This window comes from Bombus bifarius, unplaced genomic scaffold (assembly GCF_011952205.1).
Source record: "Bombus bifarius isolate JDL3187 unplaced genomic scaffold, Bbif_JDL3187 scf7180000008288, whole genome shotgun sequence".
NCBI lineage: Eukaryota > Metazoa > Arthropoda > Insecta > Hymenoptera > Apidae > Bombus > Bombus bifarius.
This window is the reverse complement of record NW_022884571.1, coordinates 1,211,605-1,231,110: the sequence shown is the minus strand read 5'-3', so window position 1 is coordinate 1,231,110 and position 19,506 is coordinate 1,211,605. Positions and strand designations below refer to the sequence as shown.

At 50.7% G+C, this 19,506-nt stretch overlaps 2 protein-coding genes across 2 annotated transcripts in view; one reads left to right on the top strand and one right to left on the bottom strand.

Annotated features, from left to right (window-relative positions):
• The window catches only part of LOC117212267 (hemicentin-2), a 32,175-nt gene extending 29,231 nt beyond the window's left edge, over positions 1-2,944 (bottom strand). The window contains exon 1 of the mRNA XM_033456932.1: positions 2,290-2,944. Coding sequence (XP_033312823.1) covers positions 2,290-2,350 — 61 coding nt within the window. The 5' untranslated portion in view covers positions 2,351-2,944. The remainder of the gene's footprint in view (positions 1-2,289) is intronic.
• Positions 1-19,506, top strand: part of LOC117212295 — a 74,595-nt gene that overhangs the window by 33,724 nt on the left and 21,365 nt on the right. The gene's annotated exons all lie outside the window — the stretch shown is intronic.

Sequence of the window (19,506 nt, the reverse complement as noted above, 5' to 3'; positions counted from 1 at the left end):
TTCCTCTCGACTCGTTCCGCTCGACGAAATCGTCGCTCGATGTGCGAGGCGGCCCGATTTTTCCAGGCAATCGCTTTTCCCTTTTCTTTTTTCCATTTGCTTTTTCATTCCTTTTTTTTTTTTTGTTTTCCATTCGACGATATCGCTTTCTGACCGGCCGCGTCGATTTCACCGAGGCTTGGATTAACGGTTAACCGTGCTCGCAAAACGAAACCCTCTAAACTCGCAGGTCTGTTTGTTCAGTATTCGTTTCGTCGATGGAGAGGCTCGATGGGCTAGTCTGCTTTTTCGTCGTCCGCGAGATTATTGCGAATGAACGGACCTCGCACGGTGATTGGTTCCGGCTCATCGGTTGCAACTATTCCGCGTATCGAGTCCGAAAAAAGGAGAAAGCGATATGGAAATAGCCTCCATTATGAATCTCGTAGCTTCTCGGGGAATCGCTCACACCAACTTTCCATCGATTAAAGCGTTAATTTCAAGAAAACGCGCTCGCCGTAATCACGATCAACCTGCAAGCCGTTCTAGGTCACGTTTCCGGTCGGTTTATCCCGCATATTTTCCTCGCACCTTTTTCCCCGTGTTCACGACGCGACGTTTTGTGCCTGACGTAACCTGAAAACCAAATTACCAGAGCTCCTGTGCTCGAGACGCGTAAGAACTCATGAAACGAGACCTGAGCTTGTTTATCGAGGAAAATCAGCGGAAGGAAGAGAGACGCAAACGCGCCGCTGCAACTATCACCAATCTGCCTCTCCCTCCCCGAAAGCGCCATTAAACGCAAGCGATCCCAGCCTGGCTGGCTTTTAATCAGGCTAATGCGTAGCGTCGAGTTATTCCGCGGCTCGTTTCCCTTTCGCGTCCCGTCCCACGCGGATATCGAGTAGCCCGTGCACGGCGAAAATCAAATGCGGCCGCGTCCGTCAACGTCGTTCCTGCGCCAAACGAGGATCGCGAAACGAACAGAACGTATCACCGTCAACAAGGAGAAGGGAATCGAAATTCGCGAGCTGAGCCTCGTTATGATATGCATAACGAAAAGGGAGGTTGTGGCTCTCTCGATCGGGGAGGCCACAATTCAGCACGATATCGGTCGGTCGACGAACAACGAACGTCGAAAACGAAAATTTATTCGCGGAGGATCGTGACAAATATAAATCGTCGTGAAACCAAGCGTCGCATTAAAGACCAGTACAGGGGGAAGCGACGTCGTTGCAATTTCGCAGCAGTGACGCTATGCGCTTCAGAAGGATTACATTTTTAATAATACGATGCGCTCGTTTCTCACATCTGTCTATTAGGAATATAAAGTCGACCGAATTTTTTATTCTTTTAGTTTAATCGCTCAAAATCGGAGCGACGAAAATAGCGCAATCGCTGATGAAATTCGTGATTCACCTTTTTTTAAATTCTATCCTCGTTCGATACCGGAGGGGTAAAGCTTTTGCTACTCATCGACGACCTTTAAACGAAACGAAGTAGCCATAGAAATTGCGTTATTTGGGTTACGAGGAAACCCGACGAGGTCAGAGAGGGCCGTGCAGACGATTCGCGAGTAAATCCGCTTTGCCTGGAACGCGAATTCCTGACGCGACAGCATTTGCCGCGACATGCCGCGGTGTTCTCCGTACAGCCTGGGATCAGCTCGCTCTTCCTGCAAACGAGTTCGCGGAAGAAGACGCAGCTTCCCTTCCTGACCAGCTGCACGGTTTTCCCATAATACGCCGCGACGTCTTTTCACTCGTAAACTCGGACTATATCCTCGTGGTTTGGCCGTGTCCCAACAGCCAGCTTTTCGCTTTCTCCCTGAATATCGTTTTTCTGTCCTTATTTTTCTGTCTCTTTCCTCCTTCCAAGTCACTTCTCCTTCATCCGTGTCGTAACATTTGCAACGAAGCTCCGTCCGAGTTATCGAATTTCTACCGAGCGACTTCGCTACGCTATTCTATCTATTTGCTTTTTCTATGTAGATAGTCTGCGCGTATGCGTTGGTCGGTCGAAGCATCGCGTATTCAATTTGCAAGCTGCTCCCTTTTTACGGCGAGTCGCACGAAACTCGCGGGAAAAGAGAGTCAAACGAGGAAACCTGTTGAGCCGGATAGGCTCGCGCGGATTCGCGGTGATCAGTCGCGAGGACGGGGTAAGTTTCGCGGGCGTACAAGCAAGAGTAGGCGAGGTGTAGGAGAGGTTTAGGCGAACTCGCGACAAGAATCGGCCCGAGGTCAGCGAACCGAAAAGCGAACGCGTCGAGTGACACGAAAGATCAAAGAATCTCGTCGATGCACTCACCTACGGTTGCCAGCAGCACCAGAAAGGTCCAACGGTGTCCGGATCTCTCCACGAATCTCATCCTCTCTGGAATTACGAGCACTCGAGGGCGCCTAGTTCTTTCCCTGGTCTACGCCCACCAAAACACACGAGACACAATATTCGATATCGACACTTCCTCCGTTATTATTACAGCTGGCACAAGCCGCTTCGCGTAAATTCCTTAATAAAAGGAAATCACTCTGCGTATAGTGGAGTAACTGTGGTAATCGTCCCGTGACGAAACAGAACGCCTCCGACACCACGCACTACTATACCTTCTTCAAAAGACACGACAGAGCTTCTTCGTCGAAGAGTTCCAAGGTTATTCAGGTGTACGCGTGCTCAATGGCCGAGGACCTTGCAGTCGAGGCCTGGATCGTCCTCGATCCTCTGCTCGTCATGTCGAACAAAGATGAGAGAAGCGCGGGAATCGCGACACGATCGGCGTGAGGTGCGCGAGGCCGTGGTAACTCGCAAGGATCGAGCTTCTCGACTGGCGGGCTATGTATCGGCGGCGGAAGGACGTGCGCGCTCGCCCGGTGGCCAACTCGCGCGGCGAGAGAACGAGCGGAGCGAAGCGGAACAGAATGGAACGGAACGGAAGAACGCGGCGGAGGCTACGTTGGCACCTTGATAGTCGGCGGTTAAGTGCGACCGCGGTCCGCTCGACTCTCGTGTCTCGCTCGCCGTTACACGGCCGAGCGACAAAGAGAGACTGATCTCGCGATGCGCGCATGCCTCCGGCCAAAGTTTCCTCGAGTCGAGTCAAGCCGAGTTGAGTCGCGGGGCTGGTTCGTTTATTTCTCGCGCCACTCTTCCACCCGACAAGTACGCGCCTCTTTTCGCTCTGGCTTTATCGTCTGATCGTCGTCGTCTCACAGGAAATGCAACGGGTCGCGTCTTTTCTTCGTCTGTAAATACGACGAACGTTGTTTCCTCCCTTCGAATGGCGGACGATTGATCCATTGGAAACTGTCCGCGGAGACAATCGTTCGGTTTCTCTGTGACTGGTCATCGATACGTAGACACACGAAGAGTCACAGAAACACGATCGAAGTTGGCGAATAAGAGTACCAGGTGAATCGGTGGACTGGGAATGGTCTCTGGGTTTCAAATGGTCGTTAACGGGGACGGATCGGCGCGAAGCAGCAGGTATCCCGTGCAGCTGCGGGACAACGTGAATTACTGGTGTGAATTCCAATGGTGGGTGGTTCGCGGCGGCCGCTTTCGCCGCGAGTACGTCACTGACCACGGACAGATATACCCACGGTGGAAGCCGCTTCCCATTGCGTTAACGCGACGCGGTTTTACGAGCGCCGATTCTACCAGTAAATCGCGCCCCGTACACGGGATTCTCTTTTATCTGCGAAACATATTTCTGCCGGCGGTGAGGACGAAACGAGAGGAAAAACGAGAGATGCGAAGCAAAAAGAGAGAGAAATACGCGAGAGGACGAGAGACGAGGAACGAACGCGAAATGAAACGAGCTGAAATGAAACGCGCGAACGAACGAGAAAACGATCGTTAAAACGTTTAGAGACGCGGTTCCGGGGCAAAGAGATGCAGTCGAAGATGTGGAGCAAGAGGAGTATCGGTAAACCGTGGGACGAATAGGGGACGAGGAAGGGACGAGGGTGGAACGAACGGGTCTACGAGAGAAGTTAACCAGGGAGACCGGAGAAACTCGCAGACTCCGCATCCGGCCGCTCGATGGTAGACCGTACAATTGTCTGGCATTGTGCTTGCAAATCAAGCGGCGGGCCGAATTTACATGAGATTTACGGCATTCCGTTTGCCGCAGCCCTGGCTGCCGCGTCCTCCTTCGTGTAACGTTCACGATTCCGCCTCGTACCTCGTCCAGCCTCGCGCGAACGCTCACCTAGACGATCGTGCCCTGACCGCGACAAAAACCTCCGACGAACACGCCTTTAATAAATTCCACTTCGGTTCGTCTTTTATATCTCTGTCCTTCTCTCCTTTTCCCTATTCCCCCCTTCTTAACTGGATTCGTTTTCCCGCCAATCGACTTTGAATATTTTGCGAAATTCAAGGAAGCTCCTCCGAAGGGAGAAGTTTCGGAGAAGGCAAATACGCTGCGAACCAGAGGCACGTACACGCTCCAGAGAATACGCCGGCCGCGTTACACCCGAGACTTCCCGCGGGAGATTCCCGTTTCTTAATTACTTCCATCCATTAATTAAAGAGTCGACCCTTGACCGCCGCGAAAGCTCGAGTTCCGAGTACCCGGATCGCGAAACTCACTCTCGATCGAACGAGCGTCGATATCCTGTTGGATAAATCACCCGAGAGCCTGGAACATCCGCCTTTCAACTCTGAACAACGCGAAAAGAGCAGTACTACTTTGATATTTGACACCGTTACGTTTGAACCTGAGTGTTTTGTGATTTTCGCGAGTGTACCGGGTATCACTGTAATGGAATAATACCGCCTGATCAAGTTTGGCGAATCGTTGAAGAAATTAAGAAATCGAGAGGTGTTTTTCATGAAATTTTATTTAAACGATGAACCCGCGATATATGTAGATAAACAAATAAAATTATTATAAAACATACTGAATGAAAGGCAGCGTGAAATCGACGCATGCTAAAGAAAGAAATAAAATCCGAACCAAACGTGATGTCTGAAATCTCAGTATCGCTTTAATAACTTTACAATCAAGTTCGTTGATCACAGTTTGCCCTTCCTCATATGGTGCCACTCTACGCGGTAGATTATTTCATGAGAAGCTCGTACCGGAGCAAAGTCGCGGTCGCGAAGTAGACTCGCGCGCTCGCGATTTCAAGACTCCAGAGACTCGGTTCTCCTCAGGCGCTCGTGTAGGTCTCGCAGTTAAATTAGGTGAAATAGCTCCCTAGACGTCTCTTCGTTAGACTTCTCCAGACCGTTATCCTTTCGCGTGATACGAGAACTAAACTTGCCTCTTTCCGCGGGATGCCCACAATTTTGCGACTTTCATCTCGGTTCAGCTTCTCCTAGATGACTCGTGATTCGGACTTCGTGAAGCGGAAGCCGCTCTTTCCAACGGGTTAAGGTCGAAATCAGCACGTGTGTCACGAGAGCGGCACGAAACGATCGATGTGCCGGCGCGAATTCATTAAGTATTCGCGCGGCTTTAATTACGAGAACAAAGTTTCCGCTCGATTGGAAAAGTTTTCACGGCGCCTGCATACTCGATCGCGTTGGATCGGCGCTAGTGCTGCGCTGCAAACCCGCCCCTGAGGCCAACCGTTCGGGAAAAGCGGAAGCTTTCTTTACCAGCGCAGACAACGTCACGTAAAAATTCCCAACGATGAACCGACTCTCTCGAACGGGGCATCCCAAGTATCCAAAGTTTGAGCTTGATTTCCTCCGGAGAATTTCTATAGAAATACGGGAGCGAGAATCTTCAGGGGGTTGATCAAAGACAGCGAACCGTCGCTGATCCGACGCTGGATCTTGCGTTCGATGCAATTAGAGAACCCTCCTACATTTCTCTTCCCCAAGGAACCTATTCTCCATCGATCTTCCTCGATTTTCTGTCATTTAATGGGGCTGATAGATATTATAGCGGTATGCGACACGCAATATTCGATATTGCTTGTCGGGTAAACAGACAGTGATCTCTCCTCTAAAATCACCAAGTGAATCGAAGATTATTCGACGATGCCACGCGAAAGCGAGATAAGCTTTCTCGAAGCATAGTCGTTTTATTCGCAAAGCTTGGGTTCATAGATTTTTTACGCGGCAAAACTCATTAAAGCCTGCTGTCGGCTAGCCGCACTTTCCTATGATCCAATTTCCAACGCTGTTCTCTCGCGCTTGTTCCGTTTTCTTTCCATCGCACGACTGAATTGAATAAATAAATAAATCTTCGACTCGACCTGAATACAGGTGGATAATTCTTCCGCCAAAGGAAATTACTGAGAAAGAGCTGACGCTGGCGGACCGATCGGCGATATTGCTTTGGAGCGAAGCCTATCTTCTCTTTTCGCAACCCGTCCAACGTTAAAACAGCTGCGCTGCGAATCGAACTTCTATCCTCGTGCAAAGGAGATCAGGTCTAGGGAGATTCCCCTATGGGAGACATCCGCGTCGCTTATCGTCACTGATAAAATCGGGTGTCGAATTTGTCGCGAGCCGGCCAACGGCTCCACTCTGGGTATCTCCCTTCCCCCGGCCTGCAGAGACACAAATCAGTCGAAGGCGAGCTACTGGGTGAGGTGATGGCGGCGAAGGAAAGCGAGATAGGGGACCGACAGAGTGGTAAGGGGATCTCGTAATCCTTTTGTAAGATGGCCGAGAGAACGGTGGTTAACGTTTATCGCAATAAATAAAGCTCGGATTCCTGTCTCGGAAGGTAGACGTGCAGTCGTTAAAGCGTGCAAAGTTTGGGAGGGGTATCGTTAACGGTAGCGAGAAGCAAGAAGGAGGCGAGTCGTGAAAGCTCTTTGAGGTCGCGGCCGATACTACGCGCGCAGGTTAAGTGCTCGCTACGGCACCAAGATTCGGCTCGTCGGCTTAATAAGCTCCCGAAACGCCGTGGAAATTTGTTGCCCTCCGACGCGGTATACGACCCTCTGCTCAGACACCGACTAATCCGGATCCACCGCAGCCACCTTCCTACCATCGATGCCGCGGAATTCCCACGCGAGACTGCGTCGTTGCGGTTCCATCAACGACGAACCGTACCGTTGCTCTCGATCCCGACGGAGGATCTCTGTCGAAAATACTGCGGTAATACGCGATAGAGGGGATACACGCGAGGATATCGATGGAACGGAAGACGAGCTTCGAAGGAGAACGATCGCCCCGAGACGGTTAGGTCTTTGGGCTCGGTTAAGGTCTGCGCTCGCAGGTGGCCGCACGCGAGCCGAGGAATCGACCCAACGGTCGAGAGGCGAAGCGACGGTGACTCGACGAGCCGTGACCAAGACTTCCGTTCGCACGGCCTGTACGAGCACCTCGCAATAAAAGCGTTTCTCTCGCGTTTCAGTCGGATCGGGAAAGGGACGGGGTCGCGTGGGAGGCTACCGGACGCCTCGATTGCCAGGGCCCGATAGCGATCTCGGACCGATCTGTTGGCGGTAGCGGTGGCGGTGGCGGTGACGGTAGCAGCGCCGGAGGCGGTGAATCGAAACCGTACGTAGTACGTTGGGGGGACGCCTCTGGGAATGGCAAGGAAAATCTTGACAAAACGGTGATTGCCACGGCAGAGTTGACGAGGTACGCGAACCTAGGGGACGCCGCGGGGAGAAGTCGAGTATCGGTTGAACGACGGAAGAGGCGCAGCTGCCAGTGACTCGTTTCAAGTGTCGCGTCTTCGTCCCGCCGTACAACGAACAGCGACAAGAACGCACGTCTCTACTCTCCCTAGAGTATCCAGAGAGAGCTCCGAAGTACGGACGAAACAAGACGGAATCGGGTATCAAAGAGGTAAACCTCGTTTCGACGGTACCGTTCTCGGTAAACACGATCGAGTAAGGTAACTATGAAGCGACCGAGTGTACGCGCCGGGGATAATTATTCGTCGAATTGCGAGTTCTAATTACGGAGGTCAGGTTTAGAATCCCGTAGAGTTTCTGTTCCTCTTAATTGGCGCCCGGAGACTTTCAGAGTCATGGCTACTGATTACTTTTAACGTACTCCTTAACGATTCTTGCAATCCATTTTCAGCTTCATCGCCGTTCCTCGAAACTAAAACGGGTGTACGTGTATTGTTTTTGTTCTACGTAATGGGTTACACCTGCTAAGTAACCCCTTCCTCTCCCCCTTCCATAAGATACTTGCTTTAAATTGCCATACGTCCAGCTAAAATCTCCGTGGAAGAGCAGGGCGCGGCATAAAGACGACGTCCTTTCTCTTTCCGTTCGTTCCGTTTCGTTTCGCTCGGTAGCCAGAAAGGAGGAAACCACTCTCTGTCCGGGCATTTAATCGAGCCAACGGTTTTCCAGAGTTGCACTCGTAGCCGCGTTTTCTACGACAGTAACGGTCGTCGACGAACACGTGCCAGATGACAGGTGTGTTTGCGCGACTAGGCCGTGTCCGATCGCGACACGCTATCGTTTATCTACCGGCTTATCAGCTCGACCGACGCTCCCAGTAGTCGTTCGTTCGTTCGAGGTCCGGGTCGCTTCCGAATCTCGACCCTACCGACGGTGATGTCGTTCGAAACCTCCGAAAATGGGTGAGCTTTATCGCGTCTTTCGAGCGACTCGATTTCTCCAAGTTGTTGGAGTCGTCGATGGAATAACGCGCGAAAACTTGACCGTGAGTTTCACGGTTTATTGAAATGCATCGGCGAAAGGGATCAGAGGCGTCGGATCTTTATCGTTTCTGCAGCGCTTCCTAACGCCGATAGGTTTTAGCGGGTGAATCGTTCTTCTTCCTCGGATTCGTTCTTTTCGCCTGGTTCTCGCAAAAAGAAGAGGGAGGTTGATCGATTTATTGGATCGCCGAAGTTCCGAGCTCTCCGCATCAGGGGTCGGATATAAATCGATTTGCTCGATTATCGTAACGGCCAGCTGACTTTAATGGCTCGCTAAACGCTTCCGCTTGTCGTCGAGGTACTTGCCGCGGTTAGCCGACCGAATAAAAACCGTTCTCGGTTCCCCAGTCGACGATCACGGCGAAGGTGTACCGTCTGCGGGACCGGAAACAGTCGGCGACGGCGGCGGCGGTGCTCGCGAAATGAGGACGCCCGTCCTTCCGTTCGTTTCGCTCACAGTGAAGAAACCTGGCTGGCAAAACGCGGCTAAGCTTCTTGCCCGATCTTCGTGACCCGCGACGCAGTCGATTCTCTCTCTCTTCCTCTGCGGAACCTTTGCAAGAACTTCCCTAAGCAGTCGGATCGAAAACGCGCACAGCCAGCCGGTACGTTATTTACGAGGCCTGCCACTCGTGCTTCTCTTCTTCTTGCGAACACCATGAATCGCACGTGCAACCCTGCACGGCTTCAACAAGCACCGCTGCCACTAGCGGCGATTAACGAGCGTGACCATGGCCTCACGCACCACTTCTGCGCTTTTTCTGCCTCTGCTCTTCGTCTTTCCGGAGATCCGCCGCGCGGAGAAGAGAAAATTCGTCTTGCGGGCGGAGAGACGCGAGGCCAGAAGAGGTCAGCAATCGTTGGTCGAGAGTCCGGTAGTCGTTCCGCGACACTGCGTGGTAAGTATACTCGACCGGTTCGCGTTCCCCTGCTCGAAAGGGCAAAGAAAAAGACGGGTCGCGGCGGAAAAAGATGGCGGCAAAACGAGTAACTTCTCGTCGAGTAGCGGGCCGCGATCTCCTCCGCTCCGAGCCACCTCGTCGTTAGATCCGACGCGCGGAGTCCGTTGAACTTCTACCGCACGAGGCCGACCTGTGTCTTCCTTCTTCTTCCACTTCCTCCGTCTCTTTCCATCATCCTGACAAAGGCAAAGGCTGTGGAATCGGATCCATGGATCGTAGGAAATAGCGCAGAAACATCGGCTTCCCCTTTGAATAAATCGATTCCGTCTTCTTAATGCCCAGTCAGGATCCTTCGCTACTTGGCGACTCGAACCGTTCTTCGTGGCGTTTTACAGGACATATCGCCACGACAATCGTTATTCTATCGCTGCTAGCTTTTCGAAATTAATACGATCTTTCCACTGTTTAAACTGGACTTCGCGAGGATCACCTTGTACTTTTTGACCGTCTCTCGCGCGACTTCCTGCTCCTTTACGGTTTTTCCGCAACTTGGCCGACCGCGCGTTCCAAAGTCATACGCTTTCTTATTTCATCCTTGATATTTGTCGCGCAAGAGAGGTGTCCTTCGCTGAGAAAAACGAAGGGTTTCGAATGTAATTCGTACAAACGGAGTATTCCGATCAAAACGATAACCTACATTTCCTTACCTCTCGTTTCTTCGATAGAAAAATGACCCGAGTTCCGTTCGTAAAGCTGAGTGGGTAAGCGAGACGCTTGTTAGAAATTATCTCCGCGTAAAAATTTGCTGGCGGACTTTTTGCTCGCCGGTATTCTTCGACGATGCTCGAAGGAAGAAGCCCGAAGATACCCAGAATAGCACTTAACGAAAGCGTCCTCAATACATCGATTTTCGATTCGAAACGAACTTTATACTTTCTTCGGTCTCGAACTAACAGGATCGTGCTATTTTTTCCGGATCTCGTCGACTATTCTCTCTCTCTCTCTTTCTCTCCCTCTCTCTCTTTCTCTCCCTCTCTCTCTCCCTCTCCCTGACATCTCGTTTCGAAAGATTTTGCCCGAAGATCGTTGGAGACCCGATGCTTTTTTTCGGGCGACGAGGAATAATTTTTTCGTGAGCTGCGAAAGATCGATTACGAGGAATTCATTTGCGTACGGTCGCTCGCAGCTAACGCGGCATCACGAGGCTGTTCCAGCCTCTTCCTCGTACTCGGCACGACTTTGTTCGCGAGCCAGCCGCGGAATTTTTATTCGCCGTTTAGTTTTAATCAAAACCCGAGGCGGACGTCGCGATCCGCCGCCGGCACTCTTCAACGGTCTTTTTTCATTTCGCGACGCGTACGACGGGAACGCGAAAGGACGTCCGGTGAAATGAGAACAGGAAAACGAGAGACGCGAACGCCGCTCTGTCCGAGGTAATTGGAAAAGTACCGGAGAAAATAAAAAATTCAGTATTCTCTGCGTGTAAGGCGAGTCGACCGGAAGACCGCGGGGTTTCTAATCTTTCGTCGGAGGTTCCCGCATCGCGTGACTTTCCGCGCCGTCACGGACCTGCACCACGGACAAATGCGTTCGACACAAATGTGGTCGTTCACGAGCAAGATGTTCGACAGATTTTGCGAGTTTCCACTTTAGCCAAGGCGGTAACATTTAGAAGACATTCGAGTGCTGTCGGTTCCATGGTCATTTATCTTCGAAGGAGACAAAAGTAAACGTAAAATTCGTCCTTAACGAACGAAGGACAGAAAAGTATATTCGACGCTTATTGTTAGAAGAAATAGAAATGCTAGAACGAATGTTAGTCACGAGTGTCGGTTGGCAAAGAGGCTCCCTTTACCTTAATGCCAAAGGTCGTAACCATAAATTTGTTTTCAATTTTTTATGGCCTCGTGGCACACTCGCCCCCTTAATTCCCCGGTCATTTCCATCAATTTATCGAGAAAGGCGTAATGAGTACCTAGAAAGGTACAAGTTACACACGCGGCTTACTGCGCAACTGCACGTAACGCGCGCCTCGAGTTTTTCTAACTGCTGTACGACACTAACTAGAACCTAGGCAGCTAATCAACTCGTATATCAATATTCGATAACGATAGGTGTTACTTCCTACTCGCCTTAATATTCCGGTGGCGCTCTAATTTGCTGTTGAAACGCACACGATATCTACGTGTACGACAATGTGTAGGATCGCGTCGAGCAGCTGCTTTCGAATTTCCATGGTACCCGTGTATCGCGTAGATATCATCGCCGCGAAGAAAGGACAAACTATTCGTTCTGGCGTGCAAAGTGTCTCTGGTGTTTCCTACGGCGGTGGAAGCGGCGGCGAATCCGTTTCCGCTCGAACGATCGCTCGAATATTAATCGCATCGGTGACTCGAAGGAGACTCCCTGTTTCGGTCGTCTCGGCCTTTTCTCCGTTTCCCCTCGGCCCCGTCTCCTTGCGGACTCTCTCCTAAATTCCCTTCTGTTCCGCGACTGGTTTCCAAAGCCGCTCCGTCCGGAGCAGGGACGCGAGAGCGTCGGGGAGGACGTCGCTTAGCGTTTCTCGCGCGCGTTAGCGGAGTTAGTTTCAGCCGGCTGAACTACACTCGTTAGCATGTCATTTTTATTCATCGAGCCTCGAGAGGACCTGTAAGACAGCCAAATCGATAGCTGGATCCGTGAACCGCGTCTCGTAGGCGCGACCGCGCGCCTGCGTTCTCGTCCGTCTACCTTCACGCTACCTGCGCCCACCTGGTTACCTGCCCTGTCCACGAAGGACCGATGGAACGAAAAGTCGGTAGATGAGAAAGCCGGAAAATCACGAAAGTTTCGGTAAAGCCGGCTGAAAGAGACGGGATTCGTCGCGAGCGAATGTTCCGAAATCCGTTTCGATCGGATGAGATCTTCTTTGCTTCCAAGAATTCTTGACGCCGCGTCGACTTCTTCACTGCGAATCGTCGCGTAATAACCGCGAGATGATCGATCGAACACGGGTCGTTGGTTATCGCTCGAAAAACTTTGACCACAACGCTTCGCCCTTCTATTTCTGGTCCTTCCTATTTCCTCGGGCTCGAAATTTTCCAACATCGAGATCCCGACTCTCCCTTCCTCTCGATCGACTTTACTCCTTCAAGTTCGTACGCGGACAGGTTTTCGGTCGGGCTTGGCCCCGCTCCAGGCTCTTTCTTCGACGTGCTTACCTGAAACGCACGGAAACGGATCCATTCGAGCGAAACAGGCTTCGTATACGTGTCCGCGATCTCTTTGGTACGTTTCAAATCGCAAGGGACTCTTTTTGGCCTGAAAGCAACGACGGTCGAAACGGAGACAATCGGTAAGCAAGCACAGGGTCAAGACGCGGCAGGAATACCACCCTCGAAGACGACGGGGAAGGAGAAAGGAAAAGCAGAAGAGGAGCGGCGTTTCGCATGCACGGACGATCAGAAATTGGCCGCAATCTTTGCGCCGCTTACGGACAATTACTAACGAGATTGCCTTTCTCGGTCTCCCCTCGCGTTCGTTCCCTTCCACAGCCCCCGACGCTATTTTCACTCCCACCTCCCGCGGCCGTTTAACGTCACCCCCGTGTCATTTGCTATAGAGAATCGGACGACCACGCGCCCCCAGCACCGAATAAAATACAATCGTGCGTTCCGATCTGCCGTTACGGCGGATTATAACTTCGTTGATCGCGGACGGAACGCCAGGGGTTCGTCTATTTGTATTCAAAGGCAATTGCGATTGTGCAGGCGCCTCTGCTTCCGGCGTTTCTCGATATTCTCGCATGGGCCCTCTGTTTTCTCTGCTCTGCTCTGCTCTCTCTCTCTCTCTCTCTCTCTCTATCTATCTCTCTTTCTCTTTCCTTTTCTCTGTTGCTCTCTCGCTCTCGCTCTCTTGGCGATACCGAATTTCTCGCGTTTAACTCCAGCCAATATCTTTACCGTTTCGTCGCTATAAATTGCAGTCATATCTTGGGTCACTGGGAAATATGCGGCGATGATCATTGACGTTTCAATCTTTAAAACTATCGACTGACTTAAATTTAAAAATATGTATCAGTAACAATATTTATCTGGATATCTGCTGCATCTGCTGACTCTGATAAAATGATAAATTTGCAACTTATTGACATATATAGCGTGGTCTATCTACCCGGCCCGGTTTGCATTATGTGACCCGTAAGCTGAAATATTCTTTGGATTATTTCTAATGTAAATGGATCAAAGGAATAAAAGAGAGAATAATGAGGTATCCATGCAACGTTTGTGGGATCAATTTTGAATTCCTCGCTCGAGATATTTATAAACACGACTTGATATACTAAAATTTATTGGGACACGAACTAAAATCCATCGGAGTTATTTACATAGCTGTGTATGATTGCAATCCTCAGTGAACGTGACAAGTATCCGTAACAATGAAATTTAGTAATGATGAAAAGTGAGATCGATCCTCGTTTATGGCGCATGCGACGAAAATTCTGAGAGAGTAAAATGTTTGCACCACACGAAACAATATTCGGAGCGAACATTTTGTCGAACGTTACAAAAAGTGATAGCAATGCCGAAAATGTTCGCGATTAATAGTATTCCGTTGTTTAAAATAATTTTTCGCGCAGCGAACGTTTTGCAAGCAATTTAAGATGATGAAATTACGTGAATCGCGTGGTATAAACTATTTACTTATCGTACGTATAAATGTGACGCATCGGTAAAATCTAAATCTATCTCTTTTCTTCTATCGGAATCATTCACGTCTATGTTTGTACATTTTGACCCCGTTCGTCCGAATACATAATTTGACAATTATTGCCTCTACCTAAATTTTACCACCCATATTATGCTTTTTGATCAGATTTACTCAAGTTCCGATTACTAAATCATTTATAATTACTATTTAATCGACCGCAGGTGTCACTGGGACGAAAGTAACGAGTTAATCTCGTCTATTTCTAAAAACGATCATCGAAAATGCCCGTTTCTCCCGTTCGAACGATAAAAATTCGACCTGGTTTCCTCGATCGCGCTAGGAACAGTGGAAAAGAAGAATCACCGAATCGACAATTACAATTTCACCGTTCGCCCTTTTTCTTTGGCTCGGCAGTCCTCCACAGTCTCTGTGTAAAAGTTCCGCCTCACCGTCGCAGAGTCATCTTTCCTGTCGTCGAGATGCTTGCTCGCTCTACCACTGAGGTCTTTAACCTTCGCAAAGAACTCGACGCGAAGATACGAACGGCATAAAACGAGGCAACGGTGGCGGTGTACGCTGATCGCGCTCGCACGTTCGTTCGCCCGTTCGCTCGCTCGCGACCACGATCCGCAAGGGAAATAAGGAAAAGGAAAGCGTGGAACAAATAGAAACGCGATACAAATATAAATAGAGAGACGCGACCAGAAGAGACGAAGGAAACGGCAAAGAGAAGACGGAATAGAGAAACTAGCGTGCGACGTTGAAGGCGTCTTGGACTACGTCGAGCTCTGCGATTTCTTTTTGCTTAGTGTATACGTGTGTGTTTATGTGCGTGTGTGTGTGTGTGTGTGTGTGTATACGTACGACGCATAAAGTCGCGAAACAAAAGCAGTCGAAGGAAGGCTATCTTATTCCTCTGTTCAAGATGGAGCCGCACAGAGCCGGAGAAAAGCGAGACTGACTATGAGATTCGTCGGGCCACTTGGCGAACATGGCGCTTGTCTCGATACTCTCGATTAATTCGATGACGAGATGGTTAATGAAAATATTATCCGCGAGCATATTTGAGCGAATCCCGCGAGAGTCGTGAACGTTTATTGGCAGAGACACGCTCGGACGGCGCCGTAATTAGGTCCGACTACCGGATACGATGGGTTAACATACGACCTGTGATTATTAAATGGGAATTACCGGCAGCCCCGACATTAATGCGGTGCCGAGTATTATCGCGTGACGACCCTATACGGCTTACACCGTAATTCCGTGTCTCCCGTTGCGCCACTGATTTTACGAACAACAACGACGACCTTTGCAACCGATAACGACGGCGCATGCTCGATCGAGCGGATTGCTCGAAAACGCAGCCGATTTCAATCGATTCCTACCGATATCCCTTCCTTCCCTTCTCTGCCTCCTCTATTCCCCTTCGTTCCTACGCTCCTTCCCCAATCCCTCACCCCTTTCCCCGTCCACTGGCCACGTCCAAATTAATTAACGATAAGATTAATTGGTCGACGTTCACGTTCCGACCGTGCCGGTATCAATCGTTGAACGAAACGAGGTCCGTTCGCGTCGCTTCCTATTGCCTTCCACCGTTCAGATGCTTTCATCTATCCGCCGTTCTTCCGTTTTCGCGACGACTTGGCTTGTTAGGCAGAACCCAGGCGAGAACAAAGTCGCGATTCTTTCGCGTCGTAACGACCAAGGACGGTAAAAACCGCGGTTTCTGTCCGTGACACTTTTGCGATCAGAAAATAGAACCGATCGATAGCTTTGCTCTGGAAACGCGTCGCCGCCGGTCACTACAGGGGAGCAACCTTTCGATCCATCCCTCGCGACGAACGCCTCGAAATGCCGGCCATTCTCGCAGTCCCATTTCCCCTTCGCTTCACACTTTTCACCTTCCTCTTTTTCCACCCCTTCTCCCCACCTTTACTCTCGCTATAATGGTCGGGCGTCCTCCTTGTTCGCAGGTCCGTTCATCGGTCTAATGCATGGAATACGAAGGAAAGAAGAAAAAGACGTGGATTCGACGGGGTCGCGACACCACCACGAATCATCCCGCTTTCCTCGAGAACGTCGCCGGTCACAGGTAACCAGATTTATTCGCGGTCCTCTCGATACCGATGTCCGCTAACGGTGGGCGGTGCTCGACAGAAAAGTTACGTGCCGCGAAAGGAGTCTCTGGGAAGTCTTTAGAAGAGAATAGCGCGTTCTCTGGCTCGTGAAAAGAGCTCCTGGAGATCGTTCGTCCTCGATGCCCGAGCACCACCCACCGAGATTGGCCCTAAAGTTCCTCCACTACCCACAAAGGCACGATCGTCGAATTTATGTTCTCCGTTGGGCACCTTTATCGGGGCGCGGATTCTCTTCACGGGACCGCGTTTTCCTCGAATTCCTCGTGTCGAGATCCTAATTGTCCTCCGCTGCCTCTGACTCGAACCTTCCTACGAACGAACGAACAAACGAAGCGAAGTAAGGACGATTTTCGCAAGCTCTAAGATAATTACAGACTGCAAGAGGAAGAAATTCGCGGACGAATATACACCTACCTTCTCCGGAAAAGGGGGGTTCACGCGTCGAAAGGAAGAGTTCGGTAGCGTGATGTTTGCCCTGATATTCGGTGAGGGTGGCACGATGCGGCCGTTATAATTTATCCTCGTAAAATATCGTCGCTTCAACGACGCCAATGACGCGGAAAGGCCGACGGTATATCGTCGAGAATCACGCAACCGTGGACACCGCGAAAGGCCGAATCGCGATCAATTGTTCGGATCGAATTTTCGTTACGGGCTAGGCGGTTACAGTGACGACGGGGGTAAAAGTAAAAAGAGTTGAAAAACAGCAAAGGGATAGTATGGTGGGAAAAAAATATAGGGAAAAAAATGCAGAGAACAAAGATGATACGTGGTCGGGGTTGAAACCGTCGAGTTGCCGTTTACCTATCGCAGGACGGTTTCGAATACGTCGGGCCGAAAGCAATTTCGACGGTTCCTCCCCGTTCCCCCTCCCGTGAGCAGGGCTCATCGATATGGAAACGGGTCGCCAAGGAATTAGAACGCGCAGACCTCGATGCTAGAGCGCTATCGTACTCCCGAATAAACCAACTACCGCCGCGCCGTTCTGTCCGATTCCCAAGGATAGACTCCGATTTGCTCGATTTCCTACAAACCATATCTCCGCTACCACGAGATTCTCTCTTATCAATTACGCGTCGATTCAAGCCGGTCGTGTTACTAACCGAATCCGATGATTACGATTCGGACGAGACGCGGCGCAGGTAGGGCGTGTAAGCGACGTGAACAGCTTGATAAGGATGTCCGCGTCAAAAATTCGTCTCCCTAGGGTTGCATGTTCTGGTCGGAGGATCGTCGGATCGAAATATACCGGTGACAAACAAGCCTGGCCCAAAGGGAACCAACTTCCGTATTAATCTCGCTGACACGTTTATTGGGATATTACTGAGTATTTCAGAGCATGTAATCTGGCCATAATAACAGGATATCCCTGAATATTAGCAAGTGTCAAGGCGTGAGATATTCCCGCAGTAGCTCATCTATAGTCTTTTCGTACAAGATTCATAATGGCGCGGTCCGTGTAACGGAGCTACGGGATCCTGCTTGTTTCATCATTAAAATTTGTTAACCGCTACAACACCGACGCTATAACGGACCAAGAACCAGTTAAACACCGTCCCCTCCCAAGACGATGAACAACCACGTGAACTTCGTTGTTCCGTTTTAAGGTGTATGTATCCCTTCGGTGTGGAACGATGAACTAGGTTTCTAGTTCACTGAGCGAAATGCTCTATTGGCAAGTTAACGTATAATTGAAAACAGATCCCAAAGTCAGTGGCCTACGAGCGACATCTCGAATCCGCTTTTCGACGCACTAACACCGAGCATCGTCGTCGCTTCCTTCCGCTTCGATTCAACGCGCCAAAACAAACGACAAGGCCGAGCGAAAGACGAGCGTTCCATGCTACAAATCTCGGAAGAAGAAAATATAATTTCACAGCCCATCATAAATTACCATTTCCCATTAGCGTGCTGTGTGACGCAACGGCGTGGTTCGTTTCACATAATTAGGGGGATGGCTCGATGACACGTACGGGGTACACCGCACCATAGAGTCCCATAACTCAGACCGGGAACAACGATAGCGATGCCGTTACACCGGCGTTATTACTTGCCACGGAAGCTGACTCAGAATAGCTGGTTGGTGATACCGTCGGATTAGACGGTCTTTCCTGTTCCACCCGCTCCCGGTTGCCGCCCCGCCCCTTGGCTTCTCTATTTTCCCTGTTTTCAGACCCTGCAACAGTCCACGCGTCCCTGGCAGTGGCCGTGAGCCGCGAAACGAGATCTTCTCGAAGCGAGGCAACCGGAACGTCGTCGGCGCCAACGTCGCGCGAGTTCTCGTTTCTACCGTGCGACGTGCAGCCGTCGCTCGCGTGAAAAACGCGGTCAACGCGTAAAACAACCCCTATACAGAAAGGCGGACTGGCCATGATGAACTTTAACGATCGCATAGAGCACCGGTGGAACGATAAGAATCTACGTAAGGAGTAGGCGGGAAACGGTGGCGAAAAAAAATCACGGTGCGAGTAGGCGCGTGACGCGCGCGATTTCGCGTCTACATGTCGACGTGTCGTCGAGTTCCAACAAGTCGGACGCGGTGTCGTTGATCGTTGGGGCGCGTTAGACGAGAACCGGATGACGCGACAGAGCGGGCACTGGTCACGCACGTTAATCCTTGCTACGTTTAATAATAGCCCCTGTTAATCCGCGATTTATTTCAATTTTACCGATCGTTATCCTCGGTCCGAGCGTGGAAACGAAAACGCGTCGCAACGATCGGGAGCGTGTGTCACGATCAGTGTACTAAAAGGACCGGTAATAAGCACGGAAATTTGGAATATCGAGTAGCGGGCAGAAAGCGAGGCTGTGTGGAGCTACCTCGCAGCAGAAAAAACCGAGACTCCAAAGTTTCGTGGCTCCGCGATAATGACGGTCATATTTCTTCCCGTTCGAGCAAGCAAAACGCCCACCGTTTTGTTCTCGGGCACTCCGTTTCTTTCCAGCCGTGCTTTCTTCCGCGAGTTCCTCGTCGACGCGGCGCCACATCGAGCGCTGTGATTCACCGATCTTCAACCGAGTTCTCCAATCTCGTCGACAGAAAGGGAAGGAAATTCGCTGAAACATCGGTCATATCGTGGCGGTAGAGACAAACACGACCCGCTGGTAGATAGGATGGACCGAGCCTGACTTCCGGACAGCTTTGTCCCTTTGACGCGGAACACCAACGCCGCAGCCACGTTACTAGCCACGTCTAAGACCC